At 39.3% G+C, this 27,897-nt stretch overlaps 2 protein-coding genes across 9 annotated transcripts in view; one reads left to right on the top strand and one right to left on the bottom strand.

Annotated features, from left to right (window-relative positions):
• The window catches only part of EIF2AK4 (eukaryotic translation initiation factor 2 alpha kinase 4), a 72,037-nt gene extending 51,621 nt beyond the window's left edge, over positions 1 to 20,416 (top strand). For 2 of the 3 annotated variants that reach the window (XM_008163160.4, XM_042841809.2), the window contains exons 24-39: positions 3,900 to 3,949; positions 4,093 to 4,261; positions 4,763 to 4,879; positions 5,627 to 5,692; positions 6,282 to 6,452; positions 7,131 to 7,265; positions 7,349 to 7,456; positions 8,170 to 8,298; positions 10,498 to 10,584; positions 12,071 to 12,183; positions 13,414 to 13,472; positions 14,140 to 14,237; positions 16,245 to 16,313; positions 17,013 to 17,057; positions 18,192 to 18,310; positions 20,056 to 20,416. In XM_008163160.4, the coding sequence (XP_008161382.1) occupies positions 3,900 to 3,949; positions 4,093 to 4,261; positions 4,763 to 4,879; positions 5,627 to 5,692; positions 6,282 to 6,452; positions 7,131 to 7,265; positions 7,349 to 7,456; positions 8,170 to 8,298; positions 10,498 to 10,584; positions 12,071 to 12,183; positions 13,414 to 13,472; positions 14,140 to 14,237; positions 16,245 to 16,313; positions 17,013 to 17,057; positions 18,192 to 18,310; positions 20,056 to 20,113 (1,593 nt within the window). In that variant the 3' untranslated portion in view covers positions 20,114 to 20,416. The remainder of the gene's footprint in view (positions 1 to 3,899; positions 3,950 to 4,092; positions 4,262 to 4,762; positions 4,880 to 5,626; positions 5,693 to 6,281; positions 6,453 to 7,130; positions 7,266 to 7,348; positions 7,457 to 8,169; positions 8,299 to 10,497; positions 10,585 to 12,070; positions 12,184 to 13,413; positions 13,473 to 14,139; positions 14,238 to 16,244; positions 16,314 to 17,012; positions 17,058 to 18,191; positions 18,311 to 20,055) is intronic. The other variant, XR_010600650.1, reaches the window with a different exon arrangement.
• On the bottom strand, positions 1,766 to 27,588 carry SRP14 (signal recognition particle 14). Of its 6 annotated transcripts, none has more exons than XM_065593185.1 (6): positions 27,454 to 27,588; positions 26,473 to 26,545; positions 25,786 to 25,898; positions 25,015 to 25,047; positions 9,269 to 9,425; positions 6,253 to 6,550 (listed from the first exon to the last, which is right to left on the bottom strand). In XM_065593185.1, the coding sequence occupies exons 1-6, from the start codon at positions 27,475 to 27,477 to the stop codon at positions 6,471 to 6,473; spliced, it is 480 nt and encodes a 159-aa protein (XP_065449257.1). In that variant the 5' UTR covers positions 27,478 to 27,588; the 3' UTR covers positions 6,253 to 6,470. The 6 variants fall into 6 exon arrangements, with proteins under 6 accessions (XP_065449259.1, XP_042697746.1, XP_065449257.1 ...); XM_065593184.1 differs by lacking the exon at positions 27,454 to 27,588 and adding an exon at positions 26,646 to 26,887; XM_065593187.1 differs by lacking the exon at positions 9,269 to 9,425 and having other exon boundaries at positions 1,766 to 6,550.
• Between the last annotated feature and the right edge of the window lie 309 nt (positions 27,589 to 27,897).

Genomic DNA, 27,897 nt, shown 5'->3' with positions numbered 1-27,897 from the left:
CAAGAACTAGGGGCCACCAAATGAAATTAATGGGCAGCAGGTTTAAAACAAATAAAAGGAAGTTCTTCTTCATACAGCGCACGGTCAACTTGTGGAACCTCCTTGCCTGAGGAGGTTGTGAAGGCTAGGACTATAACAGCATTTAAAAGAGAACTGGATAAATTCATGGAGGTTAAGTCCATTAATGGCTATTAGCCAGGATGGGTAAGGAATTGTGTCCCTAGCCTCTGTTTGTCAGAGGGTGGAGATGGATTGCAGGAGAGAGATCACTTGATCATTCCTGTTAGGTTCACTCCCTCTGGGGCACCTGACATTGGCCACTGTCGGTAGACAGGATACTGGGCTAGAGGGACCTTTGGTCTGACCCAGTACGGCCGTTCTTATGTAACTCCAACCCTCCTTCCCCATCCCTTAAGGGGATGCCTTCTCCTAAATCCAAAGCCAGTTTATCAGAGAACTCTGTCCCTGCTATAATAAGTACCTGCAGTGAACACCTGCCATGAAGAGGCACCAGCATTTAGCTTGGATGCCTCCCCACAGCTCAACTGCTGCAAGAGGGGGCTTCTCCAGAACTGCCCAGGATATACATACCCCCTCCTCTGAGCAGTGTCACCCATCTGGTCCAACCACTTCCTGCTCCTCCCTGCTCTGTCCAGGTCAATTTTCCCCTTCCTTCCCACCCCTGCAACCCAGTTGCATGTCCCTTAAAAGAGCAACAACCCCTTTTCTTCTGGTCAGCTGGAAAAAGACCCACTGCATTCAGATGCAGGAAGCACATTCTGTGGTACTGCTTCAGAGAAAGACTGCAGTATGTATTGATGAACTGGTATGCCAACAAAGTTATCTTCACCTTTCTCTGCCTCCAGTGAAATCACAGATTGTTTTCTTCAGCCACAGCTCCAGAGATATCAGATACCCAGTTCAGTTCAGCTTAAACAAAAGGTTTTGTTGGTAGTTTTACAGAAACTGATATGAAAGGAAGCTGCACTAAACCTAAAATGACAGCATATTACAGGATTAGCTTGCCTGTAGCTTGAAATATTATGGATAAATCTCTCTCCTTGCCTGGGAAGGTTACAGCAGAAAAGACAGGCTCCTCTGTGGAATCCCCAAGCGTATGTCTACACTACGAAATTAGGTCGATTTAATAGAAGTCGATTTTTTAGAAATCGATTTGATACAGTCGGTTGTGTGTGTCCCCACTAAGCACATTAAGTCGGTGATGTGCGTCCACAGTACCGAGACTAGCGTCAACTTTCGGAGCGTTGCACTGTGTTAGCTATCCACAGTTCCCACAGTCTCCACCGCCCGTTGGAATTCTGGGTTGAGCTCCCAATGCCTGATGGGCAAAAACACTGTCACAGGTGGTTCTGGGTACATGTTGTCAGGCCTCCCTCTCTCCATGAAAGCAACGGCAAAAAATAGTTTCTCGCCATTTTTCCTGTGTTACCCATGCAGATGACATGTCACTGTATGTCTCCTGGGTGCTGCTGGCAGACACGGTACTGCAGTGCTACACAGCAGCATCCCCTTGCCTTGCCTTGCGGACGGCAGGCGGTGCAATACGACTGCTAGCCGTCGTCGTCGTCCCATGAGTGCATCAGAGAAGCTTTGAAAACCAGTTTCATGACTGGCCAGGCTTCAGTGCGAAAATTCTGTTTGTTTCTCCTTGATGAAAACCTGCCCCCTTGGTTCACTCTACTTCCCTGTAAGCCAATCGCCCTCCCCGCTTTGATCTCCGCTTGCAGAGGCAATAAAGTCATTGTTTCAAATTCATGCATTCTTTATTAATTCGTCACACAAATGGGGGGATAACTGCCAAGGTAGTGTGGGAGGGGTGAGGGAGGAGGGAAGCACAAGGGTGGGGTAGTTATAGGGGCACCCCCTAGAATGGCATGCAGCTCATCATAGAAGCGGCATGTCTGCGGCTCTGACCCGGAGTAGCTGTTTGCCTCTCTGGTTCTTTAGTAGGCTTGCCTGAACTCCTTAAGTTTCACGTGGCACTGCTGCGGGTCCCTGTTATAACTTCTGTCCGTCATGCCCTTGGAGATTTTTTTCAAATATTCCGGCATTTCATCTTTTGGAACGGAGTTTGGATAGCACGGATTCGTCTCCCCATAGAGCGATCAGATGCAGTACCTCCTGTTCAGTCTATGCTGGAGCTCTTTTGCGATTCTGGGACTCCATGGTCACCTGTGCTGATCAGCTTGCTACACTGGCCAAACAGGAAATGAAATTAAAAAGTTTGTGGGGCTTTTCCTGTCTACCTGGCCAGTGCATCTGAGTTGAGAGTGCTGTCCAGAGCGGTCACAATGGAGCACTCTGGGATAGCTCCGGAGGCCAATACTGTCGAATTGCGTCCACACTACCCCAAATTCGACTCAGCAGGGTCGATTTCAGCACTAATCCCCTCGACGGGGAGGAGTACAGAAATCGATTTTAAGAGCCCTTTAAGTCGACAAAAATGGCTTTGTCGTGTGGACGGGTGCAGGCTTAAATCGATCTAACGCTGCTAAATTCGACCTAAACTCATAGTGTAGACCAGGGCCAAGATTGTCTGTGTGCAGTCCCCACCTTCCAATTACAAGTCCTCTTTCTCTCATGTGATAATGTCTTAACTTTACTCAAGAATGGTCAGCTCCTTGTTGAGACTATTTGAATGGTTTGTCATCTGGAAGTATTCACTTTTCACCAAGTCTTGCATACCATGCCTATTAGCCTTTGTGTATCATGGCTGCATGACGGTTCCAAGAATCCATGTGCATTATTTTTCTCACCATCATATCTACTATGTGACATCAAGGCTGCTAATCATCTTAGATCAACAAAACATGTACTGTTTGACTACAGCTGGTCTTTTACTTCACCTATGGCACTCTGCTATCTTTGACTCCTCTACAGTTATTAATAAGGCTACGATTATGTCACAGAATCCATGATTTCCAGAGACCTCCATGGCCTTTTCTGCTTCAGCCCCCGGGCCACAGGGCTGGACCTGTCAGCTAGGGGGCCCTAGTGCTCTGAGCTGCAGGGGCTGCTGCAGCTGCCTGCCCTGGAGCTTGAACCTGAGGCAGGGCCCTTCAGCTCCCAGCAACTGTGGGGAGCTCCCAGCCGCATGATGTAATATAAATCAATATATTTGAAAATATAGAAAAACATCCAAAAATATTTAATAAATTTCAATTGGTATTCTATTGTTTAACAGAGCGATTAATCATGATACATTTTTTTAATCACGATTAATTTTTTTGAGTTAATTGCGTGAGTTAACTGTGATTAATCAACCGCCCTAATTTTTAAAAGTATAAAGGCTAAAGACTTTTTTAGTGTCATCCTTCAATAGTGCTAGTTATAATGTCTAATTCTGCCTCTGTTACCCCAGTTTTAGACCAGTGTGATACCATTGGTGTAATAAAAGGAAGAATCCGACTAAATGCTATCAATACTCTAAGGGCCTCCACTGGTTTGATCTCTTTGTTGGAATGAGTGGTTTCCTAAAATGTGTTGGGTACAGAAGCATTGACTGAATATGGCAGCTGATAATCACCTTCTGTGTTCCTGGAAATAGGGTTTTATTAACAGCACACAAACAATCGTGGTTAGTCCGCCTTTTGCTAGATGCATACCCCCTTTTGCAATGCATACCTCCTGTATCAGCATAACTGAAAAACTGAGTTCTCCCCCACTCAGAGTGAAAACCGTTTTCCTGAAAGATACACCAGAGATGCTTAATACCATTTAGTTGTGACAAATACACATTTTCTGAGACATTATTACAGATGGGAGAATAAAGGTGTAACTGCATGATGTATATATAATTCAGCATTAGTCTAAGAGCATAAGTCAGAATGAAGTTATGCATATTTGTCTCAACCACCTTTTTTTTTGTTTGTTTTCAGATTCCTTTTGCAAGATTTGTAGCTAGAAATAATATATCAAACTTGAAAAGGTAAGAAAATAGCTGGGAGGAATTATGCCTCATCCAAATAGGACTAATATTCACCTGTTGCACATGTAACTTTCTACACAATGACTGAATAAATGACAGCACTGAATGTATTGTATTGATTCTTTCTTTGGTGGTTTTTGTAGATATTGTATAGAGCGTGTATACAGACCTCGGAAGTTAGACCGCTGTCACCCCAAAGAACTCCTAGAATGTGCATTTGACATCATCACTTCCAGTGGAAACAGCTTTTTACCTATTGCAGAAACAATCTACGCTATTTCTGAAATCATCCAAGAATTTCCAGTACTACAGGTTGTTCCCTGATCTTACCTCCTTGATTAACAGACATTTTTCATTGTCTTTGATTTTTTAACCATAAAAGGCTGTTTCATTAGAGAGGGAATTGTAAATAAGGAAATATGTAGGCAACAATGACTAGAAAAAGACCTTCTCACCTTGTAACACACTAAATATTTCCAAGTTTTGACTTCTGATAAAACTTGCAAACTGAGTCTGTAAATGACAAAAGTTTTTTCAAGTACAATTTACAATGAACAGACTGTTTGCAATGTATACACTACTGAACATTTTTACAGCACTGTTTGAAATAATAGCTATCTTCTTTTAGGTGAGTGAGAGTTTGGCTCTTAATCCCGACATTAAAAATATAAAATAGCACAAATCCTGCCAGTTCTGTAGTACACAGAAGGGAGTTAAGGTGATGGGGAGATTCAAAGTTAGTCTTATGAAACGGAAAAGCTATTTTACATATTGGAATGCCAATAAAACATAAGATATTTTTTCCTCTGTTAGGAAAGAAACTATAGTATTTACTTGAACCACACTGCTTTATTGAAAGCTATACTCTTGCACTGTGGGATACCAGAAGAGAAACTCAATCAAGTCTACATCATTCTGTATGATGCAATGGTAAGATATTAATGACTCATGCAGAGATCAGTTTAATAACTGTAAAGTGCCACATTAATTATAGAGCCATCTTTAAATATGAGTAATAATACTTTGGTAATTTACCAGAGAGTATTTTAACCATATATTAAAAGTGGTGGATTATTCCAGATTATCATTTTGTATTAAAGCCTTTTCTGCTATCTCCTTATAGGAGAACTGTTATCTTAAAACACATATTTATTGGGGGGGAGAGGGAATTCTTTACCTATATGACTAAAAACATCCTAAATTGTTAAAACTGAAAACATTGCATTCAGATATATTTTTATTGTTTTATATTTTGCTTTTACTTCACACAGTTTAATCAGAGAAAATGGACTAGTCAGTTTCATTTGCGAACACTACAGAGGAATGTTTAAATCATAACAAAGAACTTCCATAGGTTTTTTTAACTTCATGTAATATTTCTGTTTAACATAGTTTGTATTTTTTTTAAGCAAAAGCTATGTTTTAAATAGACTTTTTACATGTAATGCGACCAAACCAGATATGGAATCACTGAGAGGCAAGTAAACATTTTGCCATTGTTTACAGTGATATTTCAGAGAGTAATTGATTGAAGATGGGTACATCAAAGGGGGGGGGGGGAAAGTAACCAAGGAGCTGCATTATTAATTCTTGTCTCAAACAATTAGTAAACTTTTTTCTCAAAAGTGAATTTTCTAAAAATATGCTACAATATAATGTTTTTTTGTTGTACTTTAGACCGAAAAGTCAACAAAAAGAGAAGTGGAAGCCAAATTTTGTAATCTTTCTCTGTCATCAAACAGCGTAAGTAGTTCAACATTACACATTATATTTGTATTTCCCTATAAATTGTTTTAAATCTATAGTACTTTATTTACTATGAAACCCATTAAAACCTCAGCTAAGAATATGCCACTCGTATAGAGATGATGCCATTGCATTTGCAACTGAAATGCTATTGATCTCTTTACTGTCATACCTCTTTGGAAATGGTCTAACTTGTCTCTTTCAGCGTTACTATTTTCTTGGTTTCTCCCTTTTTTAATATTTGTGTTTCAGATTATGCAGATGTTCAAAGGGTAAATGGAATATTGTAGACTGAGATTTCCAAAAGAAAAATGTGTGAGATACTAAATAATATTAAGCAGAGTTAGGTGCATGAATATAGAGAATGGGTTGAGATAGATCTCTCACCATCCAACTTTTTGATGCCCTGATTAGGAATTTTCATGTGTCCACTCCCTCCCCCAAATTCTTAAGCAGAATTATTAGTCCACTCTGCAAAACAAGTATAAATGGTAAACCTTTAGTCACACCAAACCAAAGCTATGTTGTTGTTCATATGCCTTCTATTCAAGCATGTGTATGGTATTGTATCTGTGTATATTTTCAGCTTTGTCAACTGTACAGATTTATTGAGCAGAAGGGAGAGTTGAACGATTTAAGCCCATTGATAAACACAATGATAAAACAAAAAACTGGTGTCACCCAGCTGGTAAAACACGGCATGAAAGATCTGGAGGAAGTCATGGGTCTCTTAAAGAAGCTTGGTATAAAACTTCAGGTTTGTAAAGCAGTCGGATTATAAATTCATTGATTTATAGCTCTGTACAACTGCTCTGTCTTCATAAACCTTTCCCCGGGGACCAATCCATGGATAGTCTGAAGAACAGAAAAAAGAACCATAAAATTGTGGTACTGTATATGATAAACACTACTGGTGGCGCCTGTTTTTAGATCCTTACTCTCAGAATAGGGCCTGTATTGGTAAGAAACCTTCAGCTGAAGAATACTTATATCTGTGTAATTGGACTATTTCAATTGCATTTTTAGTTGAAAAATAATTTTCTCTACATACATATCACTGAGAGCACTAGGGGATTCTTTGAAAATTTAAAATTTTGAAAATTTTAAACGTTTCTAAAATACTGATGGTAACAATTGAAATAGCTCATTTTCTCTAAAGGCTTGCTATTTGGGATGTATACACAAATCTTTAATAGTTCATGTCCCCTTGTGATCCTTTAGATTTAAGACATTCTTTCCTCTTTCCAGCCTTTTTGGCTGAATCTGTCTCTTCAGGGATCAATATTTTAATTGCAGTATTAAATCTCCTCAAAAGCAGAGAAACCATGTTAAGTTTTCATGATATGCTGATGTGTACCTTTTAATACCTTACAATTGTGTAACTAGAACTGGTATAAGACTTAGTGAGGATATAATACTCATTTTTGTTTTATAGGTGTCTATAAATTTAGGACTCATTTACAAAGTGCAACAGCATAATGGAGTCATCTTTCAGTTTATAGCATACATCAAACGCAGACAAAGAACTGTGCCTGAAATTCTTGCAGCTGGAGGCAGATATGATCATCTGGTGTGTGTAATTAACTTTTGTTTTTTTTAAAAGCATATACTTTTTTGATACCTTACTAAAAGCATTGTTTCTTGTCTTTTCAGATTCCACAGTTCAGAGGGCCGCAAACAATAGGACCTCTTCCTTCTGCTGTTGGAGTCAGTATAGCTATAGATAAAATAACTGCTGCAGTTTCCAGTATGGAGGACTCTGTAAGTTTCAGTTCCTGTTTCATTCATATTTCTGTCATTTCAGTAATCTGTATGTAGCCATAGATAGTCAAGAAATATTAAGAGGTTCAGATGTGTCTCAAAATAATTCCATACTAAAATAGACAGAAGCCTCAAGATATGGTGCATTTTCCTTTGCTTCTATCTATGTAGATACTTTAAAAAATGGTAAACTGAAATGTAGTATATGGCTTGTTTAATGGCATAAAAATTTCCTTTTTTAAATGTATTCAATGATTAATATCTGTGAAAGGGGAAAGATATGTTTTCCTGTATGTAGAGTCATGTTCTTCCCCATAAAAAAAAAAATCGTATTTTTGTCCCTAGCCCTTCTTTTTGTCATAAAATGGGCTTTTCTACATAAATCATATAACAATTTCACTCAGCAGCAGAATGTGTATATTTTTAATCCTTCTTTGTGAAGAGGTACATTAACATTGCTAAATAGGGAGGAGGTAAAGCCAGGTAACTCACTGATTTAGGCTTTGCAAGTGCTTTTTCTGTAACAGGGTCAGATTTGCTGAAGAGTTTAATTTAAAAAAATGCTTAATAATGAACCATCTCCTAATCTCTGCCTAATTTGCTTGAAAAGCAGCACAATAATATATTTGTTCTCCAGGAATATCAACATTTTTACACCTGAAAACAAGCTCTGGTAGCTCACATTGCCCCTCTCACGTCTACTTTTCTTCCAGGTTACTATGGGCGCTTGTGATCTGTTGGTTGTGAGTGTTGGGCAGATGTCAATGACGAGAGCCATCAGTATCATTCAAAAACTCTGGACTGCGGGAATTCCAGCTGATATCATGTATGACTGGTCCCAGGTAAAGAGTGTCTACATATTTGTTAGCTATATGTCAGTTTCATAAAGGCTGGTATTGCTAAAGCAGCCTCTTAGAGGTTATTCATTTATAGAATCATAATATTGAACAGCTGGGTGCAATTCAGCTATCCTTAAATCAATGAAGATTACGTTTGCTTTTATACTATTTTTCCTCTGTAGCTCTCATCACCTTTTACAATATGTATAAGCATCATAATCTTTGTTTTACAGCACAGACAGATTAGGTCACAGAAGCCCCCCTGGGAGCTGCCAGCCGATGTGCCAAGACTACTTCTATCCCTGTTTTCCCTGCCAGCTCAGGACTCCAGCACCCTGTCTTGCTGAGCCAGACACTCCTGTCTGCTCCAACACAGACCCAGGGTCTGAATTACTTGCCCCAAACCTTCAGTCTGTGTTGGAGCAGACGGGAGTGTCTGGCTCAGCAAGACAGGGTGCTGGAGTCCTGAGCTGGCAGGGAAAACAGGGGTAGAAGTAGTTTTGGCACATAAGTTGGCAGCTCCCAGGGGGGTTTCTGTGATCCAACCCATCACAGTACCCATGGTTACTCACTGAGGGCATGATACAAAGTCCACTGAAGCCAGTGGAAAGACTCTTACTGAATTCATGGAGCTGTGGATATGTCCTGAGTCAGGGTCAACAGTGAGAGAAGAACCAAGTCTCCTGATTCCAAATCCCGTGCTATATTCACTGGGTTATGCTGCTTCCATGGGATGACATGTAGTGGAGACAGCTTTATTGAAAAGCACCCAAGATTCTGTAGATCCTGGACAAGTATTTGACATAAATCTTCCCCAAAAATGTATTTTACCAACCTACATCAACAATATAAAAACAAAGTATACTCCAACCCACCCCCCTCCCACCTCCAAAATGAAACAGAGGGAGTCATTCATAGGAGGAAATGGAAAGGTTCTAAATATGGGGCCAGTAGTGGCAATAATGAAAAACACCTTTTGCAGGAGCAGTTTTCATGTATTGTTTAGAAGTGGGAAGAGACGGGCTAACATGGCTGCGAGGCAGGAGCATATTCTGCACTCTAGTGGCCACTACAGTGGCATAACGAAGCTGTACTCCAGGGACTGCAGACAGTACTGTTGGATTACTGACCTAAAACATACATGTCTTACCACAGCGTTAGTCATTAAGAATATTCAGTGTTGCAAGATTCCTGGAAATGCTATTTGTATTGAAGGACTGACTTCTCATTCCTTTACAATGAGCCCAAACAAAACAGTAGGTGCCCAGCACAGATAGATTATGGGACGATAAGCAAAGTACTTACCTACCTTACACCCCTCTGGACTGTTTGCCAATCTGGTTCAGTTTATTTATATATATGCTAAATGGTGAATGTCAAAGGAAATGCCGTGGAATTGCCCATTCTCTCAAATTTAGTGAACTGTGGCTCTGCACATTCAGAATGCCCCACAGCATAGAGTTCTGAGTCACTTCGCTTCCTTGCAGATATTATGGTATTCTATTGTCTTAGTATTGGCAACAATTTCCCTACTTTTTCTCACTTTTTTCCTGCATCTGGCTATATGCTGTTGAAGTGCAAGTATAACTGGTGTTTAATACCCTTCAAGTAACTTGTTTTTTCCTGTGTGTACATTGGCCCTTGCTGGCCTCCTTGAGGCTGTTCACAGATGGCAAGTTGCAACCTCTTGATTGCACTTAACCTTGGACAGTTTTCTGCCTTGACATCTAATGCTGACAAACTTTTACGTCAGTACAGGAAGCATTGGCCCTGATTCTTTGCTGAGAATTGCACAGATGGACACCCTGTGCAAAGCCCAGTTGAAGTCAGTGGAGCTCCACACAGGGACAGGGATCCATCCAGGTAGATCTCCGTGCAGGAGTGGGGCTAGTAATGAAAGTTACAAACACTGGAAGAATAGCCCATTCTTGCTAATAGATGTAAAGGAGACAAATATCCAGCTTCTACTTCTAATTCTTGGTGAAACACACTTTAGTGAGTTATAGGCTTTGAAACATGAAAATAAAGAAATTGACAAGGAGATTGTTCTTCCTGGACCGATGTACAAAGCTTTTCATTACTCAGAAGGTCAATAAGTACACTATATATGTATTTCCAGTCAACTTAATTGAGATTTTGATTGTCTAAATTGTCATTTTATACTCTGCCCTACTTCTCTACTATTACTTTTTCTTGTTTTAGTCCCAAGAAGAACTGCAAGAGTATTGCAAATGTTCTGGGATCACATATGTGACTCTTGTCTCTGAGAAAGAAGGAAATCATGTAAAGGTAAAGGTGGGGTTGGGGAGAATTTTCGTAAATACTTCAGATGAATAATCTGCTCTAATATGGGTTTTTGTGGAGCTAATACAATATTTTCTGGGGAAAGTGCTCTATAATTTAATAGTTGGCATTTCAGCTCAGTACAGTTTCAGAGTTAATAACTAGTACGAAATTACTCTGAAGAATGGATAGTGGATGCACAGCAGACCCATCTTCCTAGTTTTTTACCAGGCCCAGTCTCCCTCCTCTTTTATCTGGGGGGAAAAAAGAATCTGGTAACTTAAATATAAATCTGGTATCTTAGACTGAGTCTCATCTAAGATGTATTTGTGTATTCTTTTTAAAAGGTAGTGACCAAGTGTTACCACTATGTAATGGCTGTTTGTTTGGTAACTTTATGAAATGAATTGGTGATCTCTGGCCTCTTCCAGTTGGGCAGTTGTTTACATTACAAAACAAATACCAAGAAAATTGGCAGCCTTATTGGCAGCTAGCAAAATAGACAATGTTTGAATAGACATAGAACTATGAACTACCATTTCTATTTGTCTCTCCAGTTCAGGGTTGATGTGCAAAGGCGTTACTGTGAGGAAGCTTGAATTGCCACTGTCTGTATTGTATCTCTTCTGTGCATAAACAGAGGTTTTTGGTGCCCAAAGCTGTCACTGATTCTGGGCCATTATCTCTGCTACTTCTTTTAATCATTTTCATAAAAAAACAGTGATCTGTTAAAGTCATTTGCCCCTATATGGCATGGTTGTATAACATAGCTATAATGTATAACAGTAAGATACCTTTCACTTACTTCAATTATCAATCTTCCTCTTACACTAACTGTAAGAACAAGCTGATCTTGACAATTATTTGATCATAGAGTGATGTATCTAGGCATTAAAGATGCAATGAAAAAAACGCATTTAATCTTTTAAAACCTAGTGATGATATTTTGTTACGGTAGAGCAGAAATACAAAGAGCATGTCAATATATTAAATGGCATAGCGATTCTCTAGTTTAATTAGTCTTTTCGTAATTAATAAAACAAAGACTGAGCAAATATGTGTAGGTTCAAATGCTGGAGAGTTACCTCTCTGCAAATTCAGTGAAAGGCAACCACATTCCAAATTAATCCTTTAATTTAAAACAGAGAGAGAGAACCCTGTGTTTAACGTAGTATTCCCCCCCGGACACCAGCCAAAGGTCATTATCCTATATTAACAAGTGCAAGTGGCAAAGCTTAAGCAGTGAAAATGCAAAAGAAATTATTGTTAGTTATTTGGTTGCAGAAATCTAATCAACCAAGTCAGAGGGTTTAATTGGCCAGTGATCAGATGAACTGATAGTCTCAGTCTTATTCCATCTGATAATTGCATCTTTAATAGGTGATGAGCCTAGTCAAACTTACTTTTCTTTGTTTCCACAGTATATTTATGTAGATTACCAGATTTAGCAATCTCATTAAACTCATTAAAATGTTAAATTACAATTTTGTAGGTGAAATCCTTCGAGAAGGAAAGGCAGACGGAGAAAAGGATTTTAGAGACTGAGCTAGTAGAACACCTGGTCCAGAAACTGAAGACTAAAGTCTGTGATGAAAGAAGTAACAGGTAGCTGCATAAAAAGTGAACAGGAGTATTCAAATTAAAGGTCATTTCATAAATCAGATTAAATAGAGTCTTTCAAAATAAGACTTCCGTTGAGGTTTCTATTACATTGATTTTTAATTAAAATTACCATTGAAAAAGATTTGCCAAATTCCTTTTTGAAAAAGAAGGAAAATAATGTGATGGTATGACTTCTGTTATGTCTTGAGATTTGCCAAAGGCAACTGAGAGAAACATTTTGAAGTATTCTTCCTACTGCTTTACAGATTTAGGGCCAGATTTTCAGCTGGGCTTCTAAGTGAGCAAAATTGTTCAGACTTGCAACATGTGAGCATACCTGCCTGAACTTTCATATTACTTACTAATTGTATCGCAGTAGCACCTGTGAGCCCCTTTCGTGGACCAGGGCCTTATTGTGCTAGGTGCTGTACAAACACAGAACAAAAGAGGTCCCTGCCCCAAAAAGCTTACAGTAAAATTCTTGCATTTATTAGAATCATTCAAGTATGCACATGGGCATGTGAAAGTAGAAGCGCGGACTGAATAATCAGGTCTTTACTTTTATACTGTCACGGATGTACATGCAATAATCATTACAAGATTGGCCTTCAGTATTATTCTTGAATAGTTTTGCAAAATGTAGCTCTGTAATAGGAAACTTCCATACTGGGACACATTTGAAGAAAAGTCCAGCTATGTGGGTGTTTTTTTTAACAATTTGATTTGCAAGAAAAGCTTTTTCTTTCGCCTGCTGTTCATCTCCTCCTGCTTGATCAGGCCATGAAGTCCAACTATTTTTCCTGTTTGACATTCATTTATTGAAGTTAACATGACTGTTATGGCACAGAAGCAACTTTATATGACATAAATGCAGGATCCTATATAGGAGTAGAAAGGTAATGAAAGCGAAACCTGGTGTCTAAAATATTTCCCATTTACAATTAGTGAAAGTAGCAAGGAAAGTTTTGCTGTTTACTATGATTGTTGAAGACAGTTCTTTTTAAATTAACAAGTTTAATTGTGTGTTGGCATTTCTTAACTAATCAAAAATACAGGATTTAATTTGCAAATATTTATATGCTGAAAATCTTCATTACATTTTTTTCAGCTAATTGGAGTGAAAAGAATACAAAATACCTTTGTATGTGAAAGTTTGCTAACAGTAGCTTACATTACTGTACTGCTTTTACATTGTGTCTATTTTTATAACTGTTTTTGTTTGCTTGCTTTTAGAGAAACTTCAGATAATCTCTCAGTACAAAATCTAAAAGGATCATTTGCTAATACTTCAGGTATATAATCACTAATTCTAGGCTAAAATTGACTGTTTTTGTGTACAGTAAACATTCTTTGCAATAAAGTAGTATATATTTTAATCACATTACAAGAATCGCTATGAATAAACCACAAATGTCTTTCCTTACCAATTTTACCTGGCTAGAGTTATTTCTTTCTAATCTCAAAAGCTGTGTCTAAAATTTGAGAAGTTTAAATTACATTTTCCTATAAAATGCAGAAGTCATTTTATAATAAACTTACAGGAAACATGCAACCATTTTTGCTAGGCCCACCAGTTAAAATGTTCACAAGGCACAAAGGACTTTTTGCCACACTGAATAAACTAAAACTTTGTTTACAGTAGACATTTCTGATTCTATAGCTGGAAGTGGCTATCTTGCTGCAAAGTGATGTGACTTATAATGCGGACAGTGCAGAAAGCTAATGGAGACGACTCTCAACCAAGTTCCATCCTGTTTTTTCTGTTGGTTTAAGAATCAGAAGATTTTGCAGGATGAGTCACTTTAAGTTGCAGCCACAAAAATTGCATAATTGCTTCAATAGCACCCATCAGAGTAGTCTTGACCCATTAAGATTAGTGGGGGTTAGTTTTGTTTAAAACAGGATATAACATGCTTGTTTATGTGAAGAAAGAATATTCTCAAACTGTTTGCATTTTAGGTTTATTTGAACCACATGGAACTTCTGTAGTGCCAAATGTGAGTGTTATAGCTCCTGAAAAATTGCCTGCTAGTGTCAGACGGCGTTATGAAACTCAGGTATATGTAGGTTGTTTTTTTTTCTTTCCGTTTTGGTTTGAATTTTTTTTCCGGCCTGCACGTAGCTGCAATATCATGATCACAGGCTGTTTGTCCTGCAGGATCTGTGCCTCATTTAGTCTGCAGAATGGACAGTGAATGGGGCAAAGGGTTACAAGAGGAGGAAAATGGATTTTTTTTCATGGGTGTAAAGCATTGAAATGGGACCCAAGGAGACTAGTTCTTGGCTCTAACACAGACTTTCCACATGATTGGGGGCAAGGCTATCATAAGAACATAAGAACGGCCATACTGGGTCAGACCAAAGGTCCATCAAGCCCAGTATCCTGTCCTCTGACAGTGGCCAATGGCAGGTGCCCCAAAGGGAATGAACAAACAGGTTATCAAGTGATCCATGCTGTGTCACCCAATCCCAGCTTCTAGCAAACAGAGGCTAGGGACACCATTCCTGTCCATCCTGGCTAATAGCCGTTGATGGACCTATCTTCCATGAATCTATCTAGCTCCCTTTTGAATCCCGTTATAGTATTGGCCTTCACAACATCTTCTGGCAAGGAGTTCCACAAGTTGACGGTGCATTGTGTGAAAAAATTCTTTCTTGTGTTTGTTTTAAACCTGCTACCTATTAATTTAATTTGGTGGCCCCTTGTTCTTGTATTATGAGAAGGAGTAAATAACACTTCCTTATTTTCTTTCTTTATACCACTCATGATTTTATAGACTTCTATCATATCCCTCCTTAGTTGCCTCTTTTCCAAGCAGAAAAGTCCCAGTCTTATTAATCTCTCCTCATACGGAAGCCGTTCTATACCTCTAATCATTTTTGTTGCCCTTTTCTGAACCTTTTCCAATTCCAATATATCTTTTTTGAGATGGGGCGACCACATCTGCATGCAGTATTCAAGGTGTGGGCGTACTATGGATTTATATAGAGGCAATATGATATTTTCTGTCATAATGCATGTGTACAAGAGAACTCAGTGAAGATTCTATGGGGAACCTTAATTCTGGCATTTCCTGTCTTTTGAGTGCTTAAGAAAATGTTAAGGTTACAAATTAAACATAGATTTTGTATTTAGTATGTATGCAGTAGACTCAAACGTTTGCCCTCTATAATTTAATGTTTCATTATGGCCTCTCAAGCTAGGAGGTGCAAGCAAAAGTTTTCCAACATGATGAATACTAACAGTGCCCCGCCTTGCCAAAAACAAAATGTTTAGTGGTATAATGTTAGACCACTGTATGAAAGAGAGATGGAGTTTTCCTCACTTGGATACTAACAATGTACCAAACGTAAGGAAAAAAAGAACAGGCTCCAATCCAAAGTGGATAGAAAATTCAGGCTTTACTGGCTTCCAAAATACTTGGATTGTATGATGGGATATAATTTTCCTTCCATATCAGCAAAACCCATTTTTTAATGCAAGAATGCAACCATTTTTATAGACTGCTGGTTTCTTATCCTGCTTCAGAAAGGAGGCAGTAATGTAATGTAATGGGACTGAATGCACCAGCAGTTCAGTATCCTATTGCCCAAAATGCAGCTATCTTCTCTGAACTGCAGAGGAGCTACAGTGTATTCCAGGACTGCCTTCTGTGATTCTACTGCCAATTTCTGATTAAAGTGGTGTCTCCTCTTATCTTTGGGAAAGGTGGCCTCCACTAGTGCCCAGGAACAGCATAACTTTGACTCTGTCTAGGGAAATTCATAATCATAATGTGTTAATTCTGCCTAACCTCAATAGTCCTAATATCATCTCTCCTACCACTCTACTCCTAATTGGCAAAAATACTTCGTGAGTGGCCATGAGCCCTGTGCTCATGCTCCTGACATTAATGTAAGATGCCCTCATATTCCTAGTTAACAATTGATCATCTGGCATATCAGAGTTAATTATCGAGAATTAAATCTTACGTTTCCTGAAATAGAAAACAAAGGTTCCCAACTTCAGTGTAACAGGAGAAATTTGTATGCAACTTTTACCCACTATTAATTTTAACTTGCAGGTACAAACAAGACTCCAGACCTTCATTACTAATCTGCAACAGAAAACAAGTGAGGTTGAAATTTTAGCTGTAAGTCTGTTTGCTACAGCCTAAATGAAATGGCAAATGCTTGGTCATTAGAGTCTTTAATGTTAATTGCTAGCAAGGTAGCTGTCACCAGCTGTAATCTCAAATTTTAGAATTGGCAATTGTAACCAAATTTAGAAATCTGTTGTAAAATAAAACCCACACAATGTTTAGCTAGTATATTGAGAAAGCTTCCTGCTGTATGAATTCAGACTGTTGCATATAGTAAAATGTTTACATTTTAACTATTTGCACCTCTAACTCCTGTGTGGTGGTGGATTTAATATATTAATTTGTTGCTGCATCTTATCACTATAAAGCACATTTAAATGTTACTTTCTGGGTTCCCTCTCAACACTTTCTGAAGAGGTTAAAAATAGTGCATCCTTCCTATGTGCCCTTTAGGAATAAGCATGTTTACCTTTTTTGAAATTAAGGGAAGACTTTCCATGTACACAGATGAGCTCTGCCAAACATAAATTGTCTTTGGAAATGCCTAAAATTCTCATGCAGTCCAAATGTGTTTGCAAAACTTCTTTATAAATTAGAGATTAAATTTTGACCCCTTTTTTGAGAACTGAGATCTTCACGTGGCCAGAATGATGACAGGAATAGAACTGGAAAAATAAGTTACTTTTACTTGTTAAACTATATAACATTTGATTCCTTGACATTGACCTCTTTGCCCTGCTATTTTTGCAGGTAGATCTGTCAAAAGAAACTCTAATACACTTCTTGTCACTAGAGGTAAGCAATGAGTTGCGTATATGTAATTTGGATTAAACAATAGGTTTTCAAAGGTTTAAAGTTAATGGGGTGAAATCCTGTCCTTATTGAAGTTAATGGTAAAATTCTCACCCCCGTGTTTGTTTGTTTTTTAAAGAGTTTAAGAAAGGCTAAGCAATTCTGTACAGACACAAAGGGTTTAGAACAAGCCTTGAAAAATCCATTTGCCAAATGCACAAGTAGGAAACTTCTCCCTCTTGAGCTGGTGGAGTCCTTAGCCAACAATTTTTGCAGAAGTTCAGCTTTCATTTAAAATAAAGAAAAGGTTTTTAGTCTTTGTTCATGAAGATACCCTACTGAATGTGAACAGAGCAGTGTTGGCTTGAGCTGTGGCTGCTCCTGGCTTTCCCAGGCAGCAGCCATTGAAATTAACATGATTCTGATTCGTTTTATGGTTACTGCTCAGAACCCTGTGAGCTAGTGTATAATGCGAGTTTTGTTCTGCTGCAGCAAGGGAGTACACCGCAGCAAAGGTGTGTGATGCGGTTCTTAGTGAGGGAGGATGACCCAAACAGCATAAGATGAGGAATTGAGTCAATAAGCAAAAACCCTATCCCCATTTCTCAGTGCTGTTGGGAAGTTGAGCTGAGGATGTATTATGGTACTGTGGACTTCCCCTACAAGTCAAGAGACTCTGAAGCAGTGGGAGCGAAAGGGGTGGCTTTTATATCAGTTCAGGGAAAAAGCCCATCCTGTAGCGGAGGGGACCAAAGAATGATCTGGTGCATGTACATGTGAAAGAATAGGGGTGGGACAGGAGAATCAAGTGTTTCTACAATGGTGATAACTCTGTAGAGGAAAAGTGGGCCACTCCAGCCTTCACAGCATGATGCTGCTGTTGTACTGTAGGAGGGGAGAAGCTGATCACCAGCAGCCTCCTTACAAAGATCTCTGCTATAACAGAGTCAACTTGTACATGCAGTTTTGTGCATTTTGCTTCAAGAAGCTAGTTCTTTGGCAGGTTAAGAAATAGAGTATTGCTAGTCTGTCTGCATGACCTTCAGAAAAGTGAACCCTCCCCTCAGTGACACTATTTTTTTTCATTCATAGTGAAATGTAATATATATGAAAATTCCTCGTCCTTTTTCCTTACAGTATGATGGAGATGAACAAGCCTTTTACACGACTGTAAAACACCTGATGTCACGATTGCCAAAGCAGAGATACCTGCAAGCAGTTTGTGATGAAATTTACAATATCAAAATAGAAAAGAGGTAAATATATTTGTTATACTACTGTAGGTGCTGCAACAGTTGAGCTGTTCCACACATCTGAACTGTGGTAAATAGGCTGCTGTAAATTTTCTCTAGAGAAAGGCAAAGAATGCACCTTCTTGAAAAGTGTCTTACTCCATATAAATATTTCCTAAAATTACTCCTGTTTATCTTAGGTTGAACACACCTGACTGGTCCTCTTGTCCCCATTTTTATAGTCTTAAGGTGTGACCTAACATTCATCTAAACACCACAAAAAGAACGAGGAGTACTTGTGGCACCTTAGAGACTAACAAATTTATTTGAGCATAAACTTTCGTGGATCGGATGAAGTGGGGCTTTAGCCCACGAACGCTTATGCTCAAATAAATTTGTTAGTCTCTAAGGTGCCACAAGTACTCCTCGTTCTTTTTGCTGATACAGACTAACATGGCTACCACACTGAAACCTAAACACCACAGTTTATATAACTATAAATAAGTAACTGAGCTGTGGGACATGTAAATTCTTGACAGGGAGATGTTAGTCAACATTTAATCACCACATTTTCCTCTCTGGGTAATTTACACATTTGGCAGCATAACTAGTAACCCATTTAGACAGATGTGGGTTCTGACAGCTGGGAATCTTTGTTCTCTTATGTCAACTGTGCAGAATTTCCCTTCTGACACAAAGACTTGGACTTCTGGACTGTTCAGTATCCATGGCTCCCACTGATTTTGGTGGAAGCTGCGGGTATTTGGCATAGGTGAAAAGATTAAGGACCTTTTAAACAAACTCTTTCCATTGATATATAGTAAAACGTAACATAAAATACCCTCAGCATAAATGCAGAAAATAAATGTGTAGATGAAGAAAATAATTTAGAACTCAAAATGTCTGGTTTAACTTTTCATTGACCATTTCATTCTCTTAAAAATTGAATATTTCAAAGTTAATATTTAACTTTCTGTGCATTTTGTTGAGAGCCAGTCTTCCCCCTCCAACATGAGAACAGTATTCAGTTAACTTTGGTGAGCCATTCAATGAGACTAGAATTTGGCTTTCTAATAATAGTGCCTTTCAGTACTGACGATATCAAACACTTTAGAAGACAATGACACAGACACTAATCATGCATTAACAGCTCAGACAAATTCCAGTATTCCTCAACAGCTTGTAAAGCTTTGAATACTAAAACCCAGTGACTGCACTCTCTCCTTTAATAGGAGACTTCCAGAGGATCTTCTGTTAACTTTTTTTAGTTGTTTAGATAACACTGCCACACTCAACCTCTACTTTATATGAGGAGAAAAAAATAAATTTGAGGCAGAACCATATCAGAAAAGAAACTTAAGTATACTAAAGTTGAGTGTAGAGATAATTGTTATTTAGGGTAGCAAAAAGAGGTATAATGAGGAAAAGGTTGAAATTAGGAGTAAAAATTTAGGCTAAATTTTAGGAAAAGCTTTGACAGTGACGTCTGTTCAGGGAAATTGTAGAAATACCTTTACTTGGATCCTTTTAAAATAAGTGGACATAATACAAGAAAAAATATTTAGAACAATCCTGCATTTACAGCAGGATGGACTAATGATGTACAATAAGATCTTTCCTATCTCTAATCTCTTAGGGTCTTAGAGTAAATTATGGCCTCTGAATTCTCCTGTCTCTAGAAATTACTATTTTTGGAGGGTTTAGAATGATCACTGACTTACTCTGTTCTCTTGAAGGTAAATTCTAACACTGTCCTTTTTCCTCTACAGAATTCCTGTGCTTATCCTGTACTCTTATCGAGATGACTACTACAAAATTCTGTTTTAGTTCTAAATTCTGAACTAAAGCATCCCACTATTTGGTGGGATGCTTAAATAGCATGTGACTCTACCAAAAGATATATAATCTGGAACCAAAACCATTAATCAAATAATGTGAAATAATTGTTGCACATTCATTATGACTTTTCTGATATAGGAATATGTACTTCATGAAATTTCAGTAAGCTGTGAGATAAAGAGACTCAGGCAATTACTGCCTTTATTTTTTTAGTGTGTAGTGGCCAGCTTCATACTTTGCATTTTTATATGTAAAACGTATTAAAAGTGTCATAAAAAAGTTCAAAATAAATGTTAAATGGTCATGTTTCTTAATGCACAGTCACATTACTGAAAGACACTGTACCTTACACTTCTAAAACTTTTCTTGTAATAGTATTTGCTTGCACAATAATCAGTGTTAAGTAAGGAAAATGGATGGGAAAGTGAAACTGACTCAGCAAAAGAATTGCAGAGCTGTTCCAGAATGTCTATAACTTGCAGCTGCCTTACTACATCAGTTAATGCTGCAGCCTACTGAATAGTACTATAACTAAATTTCTTTTAAAAAAGCCATTTTAAGTAGGTAGCCAGTGTTTTTCAAATATGTATGGCATTAATCATCAGTAGACGGGATAAAAACCCCATGAATGTTCTTACTCAACTGTGATCTTAAAATAAGGGGTCTTACAATCCCCTTATATAACATTCACTGCCTGTGTAAGCCAGCTGCAGATGGTGGAGGAGCAAGAATCAGTAGGAATGAATTTTACAGAACTAATATAAAACAGATCTTTTTGGAACAGAGGACAGGTTTGCTTTGAAAATAAATACCATTGTGTCCCAACAGCTTAAGTACAGAGAGAAAAGCAATAAAATCAGGGGAGAGAGGGAGTGCATTTTAGGAATGATTTTTAAAAGTAAAGGTATAAGTAGACTTAAGATGCCCCAGCAACCCCCCCCACCCTCCCCCCGTGCATCTAGAGGGGAGTTTTCTAATAGTTACAGACCCACCATTTCCACTCTGCTCTCATTGCTCTTCCTTTATATGGCCGCAGTGACAGCCTCTTCTCTCAGCTCTGAGATCTGGCTGCAGGAAGGACCAAGTTCAGGGAAAGACTTGGCTCAGAGCATACTCAGTACAGATAGCAGCATATTTAGGGAATTTTGCTAACATGCCTCTAAGCATGTCCAATGTTGATTGTTAGAGGCTTATAACCACAGTTAACTCAGACAATTAACTGAAAAAAATGAATCACAATCAAAGTTTTAATTGCACTAGTAAAGAATAAAATACCAATTGAAATGTATTGAATATTGTGGATGTTTTTCTACATTTTCAAATATATTTATTTATTTCAATTACAACACAAATTGAAAGTGAGCACTATACACCTTGTATTCTATATATATTTGCACTGAACAAGAGTATTTTTCAATTCACCTAATACAAGTGCTGTAGTACAATCTCTATCATGAAAGTTGAACTTACAAATGTAGAATTGGGAACAAAAAAAACTGCATTCAAAAATAAAACAATGTAAAACTTGAGCCTACAAGTCCACTCAGTCCTACTTCTTGTTCAGCCAGTCTCTAAGACAAACAAGTTTGTTTACATTTACGGAAAATAATGCTGCCCGTTTCTTATTTACATCACCTGAATGTGAGACAAGGTGTTCGCATGGCACTTTTGTAGCCACCATTGCAAGGTATTTACATGCCAGTGATACTAAACATTCGTATGCCCCTTCATGATTCAGTCACAATTCCAGAGGACATGCTTCCATGCTGATGATGCTTGTTAAAAAAAAATAATGCATTAATTAAATTTGTAACTGAACTCCTTGGGGGGAGAATTGTATGTCTCCTGCTCTATTTTACCCTCATTCTGCCATATATTTCATGTTATAGCAGTCTGATGATGACTCAACACATGTTGATCATTTTAAGAATGCTTTCACTGTAGATTTGACAAAATGCAAAGAAGGTACCAATGTGACATTTCTAAAGATAGCTACAGCACTCGACCCAAGCTTTAAGAATCTGAAGTACCTTTGAAAATTTGAGGACAACAAGGCGTGGAGCATGCTTTCAGAAGTCTTAAAAGAGCAACATTCCAATGCAGAAACTACAGAACCCAAACCACCAAAAAAGAAAATCAACCTTCTGCTGATGGCATCTGACTCAGACGATGAAAATGAACATGCATTAGTCTGCACTGCTTTGGATTGTTATCCAGCAGAACCCATCATCAGCATAGATGCATGTCCTCTGGAATGATTAAAGCATGATGGGACATATGAATCTTTAGCGCATCTGGCACATAAATATCTTGCAACGCCAGCTACAACTGTGCCACGTGAATGTCTGGTCTCACTTTCAGGTGACATTGTAAACAAGAAGCGGGCAGCATTATCTCCTGCAAATGTAAACAAACCTGTTTGTCTTAGTGATTGGCTGAACAAGAAGTAGGACAGGATGGACCTGTAGGCTCTGAAGTTTTACATTTTTGAATGCGGTTTTTTTTTTTTTTTTGGTCCCAATTCTAGATTTGTCAGTTAACTTTCATGATAAAGATTGCACTACAGTACTTCTATTAGGTGAATTGAAAAATACTATTTTTTTACAGTGCAAATATTTGTAATCAAAAACAAATACAAAATGAGCACCATACACTTTGTATTCTGTGTTGTAAGTGAAATCAATATAGTTGAAAATGTAGAAAACATCCAAAAATATTTAAATAAATGCTTTTCTATTATTAACAGCACGATTAATCGCTTGACAGCCCTACTATAACACAATCAAGGGTGGGTGAAATTTCTCCAGGACAACATCAGACACCTCTCTGATCCCCACCACCTGCAAAGTTTCAAGTCCTTACTCCACACTATAGAGGTGCTAAAACTGTCCCACTGAGAAACTAAGAATCTTTCCTAAACCACAGTTTCAGAAACAGCTAAACTGTGTTAGCTGTAACTTTCCCCACCAAAAAAAACCACAACAGCCCAAGCAGAACCCCAACATGGAAAATTCAAGCCCAAAAGGTTAGCAAAGTTAAGTGAGAACAGGATCTTAGGATGGAAAGGTTTAGGCAATCCTAAACTCTTTGGGGGTAGGGACTGTATTCTTAGTTTGCATTGTGCCTACCAGACCTTGATCCTGGTCCACAACTGGGGCTCCTAAGTGGCATGATAATATAGACCTTCATCCCAGTCCCCCTTATAATTAAGGGTACAACTTTATTTACAGGATTGCTTAACTTTGTCTTTTGTTTGGAGGGGAGGGAAGGGCAGGGCAGGGGTTTCTGCCACTCAAAAGTCCAGCAGCTTTCCCCATTCTGAGAGTTTCATTGACCCTAGCACAAGTACAGCATTTGGTTTGACTACACAGGTATACAGTGCCTTTATTTAAGCTGCTTAATGCCATCTTAGTCCTGTACTCAAGTGAACTTTCCAGTGCTGCAGTCTCTCTGGCCCTTTATTACATAGCTAGCCTTAGTATGACCCTCCTACATGCTGCTATCAAACTTTACTTTCAGCAAAGAGTGACCAGAGGAATTACCTTCCACTTACTCCAGGGGAGGGGCCACTAGTTTTTTAGAACAGAAATTATAGACAGCTCAGAATGCTACAAGAAAATTCCATACTTATTTATACAAGTACAAAAGGTCACTATGTTTGTGCAGGAGGAGGGGTTTTAATGCCTGTATCACTACTTGTAAGTAGTACAAGACCTGTGTGACTGGCTTGGATCCCCACTGTAAACATGGACTAGTATATGATCAGACTAATCATTCACTAAAGACCAATACAATTACAGTAGTCATTTCAACCAAATTCATTTCTGATTGTTTAATAGGAACAAGCAAATAATACTATATTTACAGTTTTCAGAGTGGTAGCAATATAACCATTCAAACTAAGAATCACCCAATAATGAGACTTTTACTAAAACAGTCATTGCACTGGTAACGTGAAGCTGTAGGACTTGCTTTTTTTGGTCATGACCTCTTAACCTCCAACCACTTCTAGAAGCTAAAATAGAAAAAAAGTCAATGTTCCCACTAATTCTCAACTTCCTTACTTAGTTTACATGAAGCTTATCTACAGAATTAGGCTTTCATTCACTAAAGATCTATTCTTACTTTGCCCTTGTGACCACCCACTGCATCCCCCAAAACAGTTTACACTGACTATCCTGTGTAACAAAACACAGCAGCTGAGAGTGAAGAGGTTTCAGTCTAATCCTGTGAATGTTCCTGCCAAATAATCACCTTTTATTTTCATTTTATTTAAGTGAAGGTACTATTCACATCTCAGTATTCTACTGCCAAAAGAAAGTGTTGACTTAGGAAAAAATGGACTTTGAAGGCTAGAATGCAAGTCTTGCAGTGATGGAAAGACATTCTGTTCCATCACTGGGTTGCTTTACTTTTCTTATTTTTGCTTTTCTTGTCTTTCTTCTTCAGGCCATCCATGTTAGCTCTCAACAGGTTGGAATAGGCCTGCAATCATGAAATAAGCATCTTTAAGATAGACCAAATACTCAGAGGCAGTGCACTGAAGTAAAAAATAAAAATTATCTAAAATCTCCATTTTAGATAACCTATATTTCCACATAGCTCCTTTTTACAGAATGTTCAAACTCATCAGGAAACCACCCTTTTCTTCCCCACAATGACAAGAGTTAAATAAGATGCTTTGGAGAATTTCATGCAAATGGAGAGACCATATACATATCAAGATATGGAAGCATCTGTCCTATAATTTTAAATATTTAACCAACCCATCCATTTAGGGATGGGAGAATGATTTGTAGCTTTCCCTGGCTTATCTTAAATTATTGAATATTCCTCCTTACAATACAGAAAACAAAAAGAGAAGAAGAGAGAGAACATAGGAAACTTACCATCTGGAATTTATTTACTTCCTTTGAGCTGACCTGTGAAAAGCAAATTCGGGTGTTAAGCATAAAATACTGGAAACATTTTATCCTAGGACTAAAAATTTCAATAGACATTTTCCTGTCAGTTAAACACTAGGTCCCACCTAGCAGCACTTATGTCTGATCAAGTGATCACATTCAATCTCATGAAGAGTTGGCATCAAAATAGGTTCAGAGACCACATGTGGAGGGGTAACAGGAAAGTACTCTTGGTAACAGATCTAGTTTTTTGGAGGACTATTCCCTCTCCTACCACCACCAATGTAAGTCACCTCTTAGTAAAAGGGTAGCATTTCCTCTCCAAATCTATAAACTTTCAAACAGTGAACAATCCTCAATGTAAAGTCCCAAGCCAATTACATCTGCTTATTCCAGTGTCTTCCACTTCTGTCTAGATTACAGACTAAATTATCCTGGCTAGTTTTTCAACATAATGTACTCTCTTCAGATTCCTTTTCATTCATTTGTGACATTCATTCAAGTTCTCCCACAGCACATTCAAACTCTCTCGGGAACACTGAGCCCCATATCTCCAGCATCCAAATGCCCATGCTATCTTCATATGCCCAAGCTATGACTGCTCTCAGACCTGACACTGATGGTTTATTCACCACATGTAAAAATTCCAGACAATGCTACATGAGCTAAAGTTCGCCTTCAGCCTGAATGATGCAGGCAATTATTTCAGGAACAAACTAGTTTGCACGCTCTCTCTGACCCAGATTTGCTACTTACCACTGTGCTAATCTTCTTCTTCCCATCCGTTGCTCTCAGAAGACATTTATTGTCCGCTGGCTCAAAACCTTCCACATGGCCCTTACGTGGAATGGGTTTTGTTCTACCATCATCTGTGTTGAAAACCAAAGGCATGTCATAATCTGTTTATCCAGATTTTATTAAAACAGATACATTTTTCCAAACTCTCAGTGCATCAAGAGGATGCCAACCACCACCACCAACAACAACCTATATACCACTAGCTTGTAAAGCAATTTGGAATCCAAGACACCATATCAAAGATTTTTCTGCACAGGTTATACCCTGAAGCTATGCAGCATATGCCTCCCCTCAGGAATGGATAGTGAGCTATTTTGCTGGCCCAGTTCACCTCCTCTCTACAGCATTTATAAATCTGAGAAATAAAATGTCCATAATATCTTTTAAAAAGTTCCAATGAGAGCTGTTCAACATTTCATTGCAATGTTTAAATTTCAAACAGTGCATCACTAACAATCTGAAAGTGAAACAACTTGACTTTTCTTTGCCTAAACTGAGAGAAATGGAAAAAGTACACAAAGAGCATAAATCGCTTCACCTGGATTTTTTAAACTCTTATTTAATGATAACGGTATTAGGAAAAGGAGAACTTTGATTTAAACCAACAGTGTTCCTTTAATCCAATATAAAGGCACTGATACTTACATTTTTTCAGTGTTATGTAAACACTCCCTGAGGTTCTGCATTTTTGAAAAAGCCTTGTTAGTTCTGTCAAGAACTGTAAATGAAAGAAGAGACCCATCTCTGGTTAAGACCACTGGGGGAGGAGGGAAGAGGGCAATAGACATGGAAGTTTTCTGCTAGGTAGCAAATATTACCATTCTCAATGTAATTAACGGCAGATGTCTCATTAAAGTAGCATTCTTACAACACAATGCTTCCCAGCAACTTATACACAGAATTTGCATGGATTAAACCAGTGCAGGTGTTGTATGAAGAAAGTATTTATATAACTTCCTTCACCCAAAAGACAGAAGGAACTAAGCTATTTAAAGTAGCTTAGATGGGAACACTGTTTTTATCAACAATGTTTTGTAAAATCTAGACGTTAGTAGCATCCGTATTATTATTACTACGTTCTTTTATAACAGTTTATATTTTTAAAATCAGAGGAAGACACTCCAGCTTGATTTAGACACTTTCTTGAGCGTTTGCAAATCAAGCAGAACAGCAATTTGCTGGCATGAGAGAACCTGAAAGTCAGGCCGACCCCTCGGTGTCTGTCCCTGCTGAGCGCAATGCCAGGGGGAACCAACCCCGCAGCTGGTGAAAGGGACACTAAGAGCCGGTCCGCCGCAGCGCTACTGTTCTTCAGCTGGCCAAGGCCCCTTTCAAGCAACCGCTGCCTGCAAGCAGACCGACAAGCGCAGCCGAAGCCCCGGGCTCTTGGGCGAGGCCCGGAGCCTTGCCGGCCCCTGGGGTTTATGGGCAGGGCAGGGGACACCTTGCCCCGAGGACTGTGTCCAGGTGCCCACTGAGCGGCCCGGCCCCGCGGGGACCCGTACATGCCGCACGGGAGCGGCTCCGCTCTGGACAGAGGCCGAAGGGGCGCCCGGCAGCCCCCGCCGGCCTGGGGCCCATGGAGCGGGATGGGCCGGGGGCAGCGCCGCGGGGCCTGGCCCGCACCTGCTCGCTCTCCAGCAGCACCATCGCGCCGACCCGCCGCCGCCTGCCCCGGAAGCGGAAGAGCCGCTCCGAGCTCGCACCATGGACCGCGGGGCGGGGCAGCTGCTCCCTGCCGCCCCCGCGACGCAGCCTGAGAGCGCCTGGGGCGGGGGGACTGTGCTACGGGTCCCGCCTGAGGCCGTCCCGGGACGCTGCAGCCTCGGCCCCGGGCGTCTCCCTGTCAGCCCGGCTGGGCTCGGGGGTCCTGGGGAGCCGCCGTGTGCGCGCCCCCTCCGGCCCTGCTCCCTTTGAGCGGTCTCGGGCGGGGTGGGCACAGTTAGGGTGACCAGATCAGCAGTCCAAAATATCGGGATGGGGGGGAGGGGGAAAAAAGGGGGGCGGAGCAAAAAAAGTGGGTGGAGCAAAAAAAAAAGGCGTTTAAAAGGGGCCAGGGGCATTAGCAGG

This window comes from Chrysemys picta, chromosome 4, assembly GCF_011386835.1.
Source record: "Chrysemys picta bellii isolate R12L10 chromosome 4, ASM1138683v2, whole genome shotgun sequence".
NCBI classification, from domain to species: Eukaryota; Metazoa; Chordata; order Testudines; family Emydidae; genus Chrysemys; species Chrysemys picta.
Note: the sequence above shows the minus strand (reverse complement) of the source record. Positions and strands in the feature narration are given on the sequence as shown.

Coding starts and splice junctions, on each gene's coding strand:
- SRP14 (XM_065593184.1), bottom strand. CDS start 26,735: ATGCAAATTCTGTGTATAAGTTGCTGGGAAGCATTGTGTTGTAAGAAT. Junction 26,546..26,645: donor CGTTAATTACATTGAGAATG/GTAATATTTGCT, acceptor TTTCATTTACAG/TTCTTGACAGAACTAACAAG. Junction 6,551..9,268: donor GAAAACTGCTCCTGCAAAAG/GTGTTTTTCATT, acceptor TCTGTTCTTCAG/ACTATCCATGGATTGGTCCC.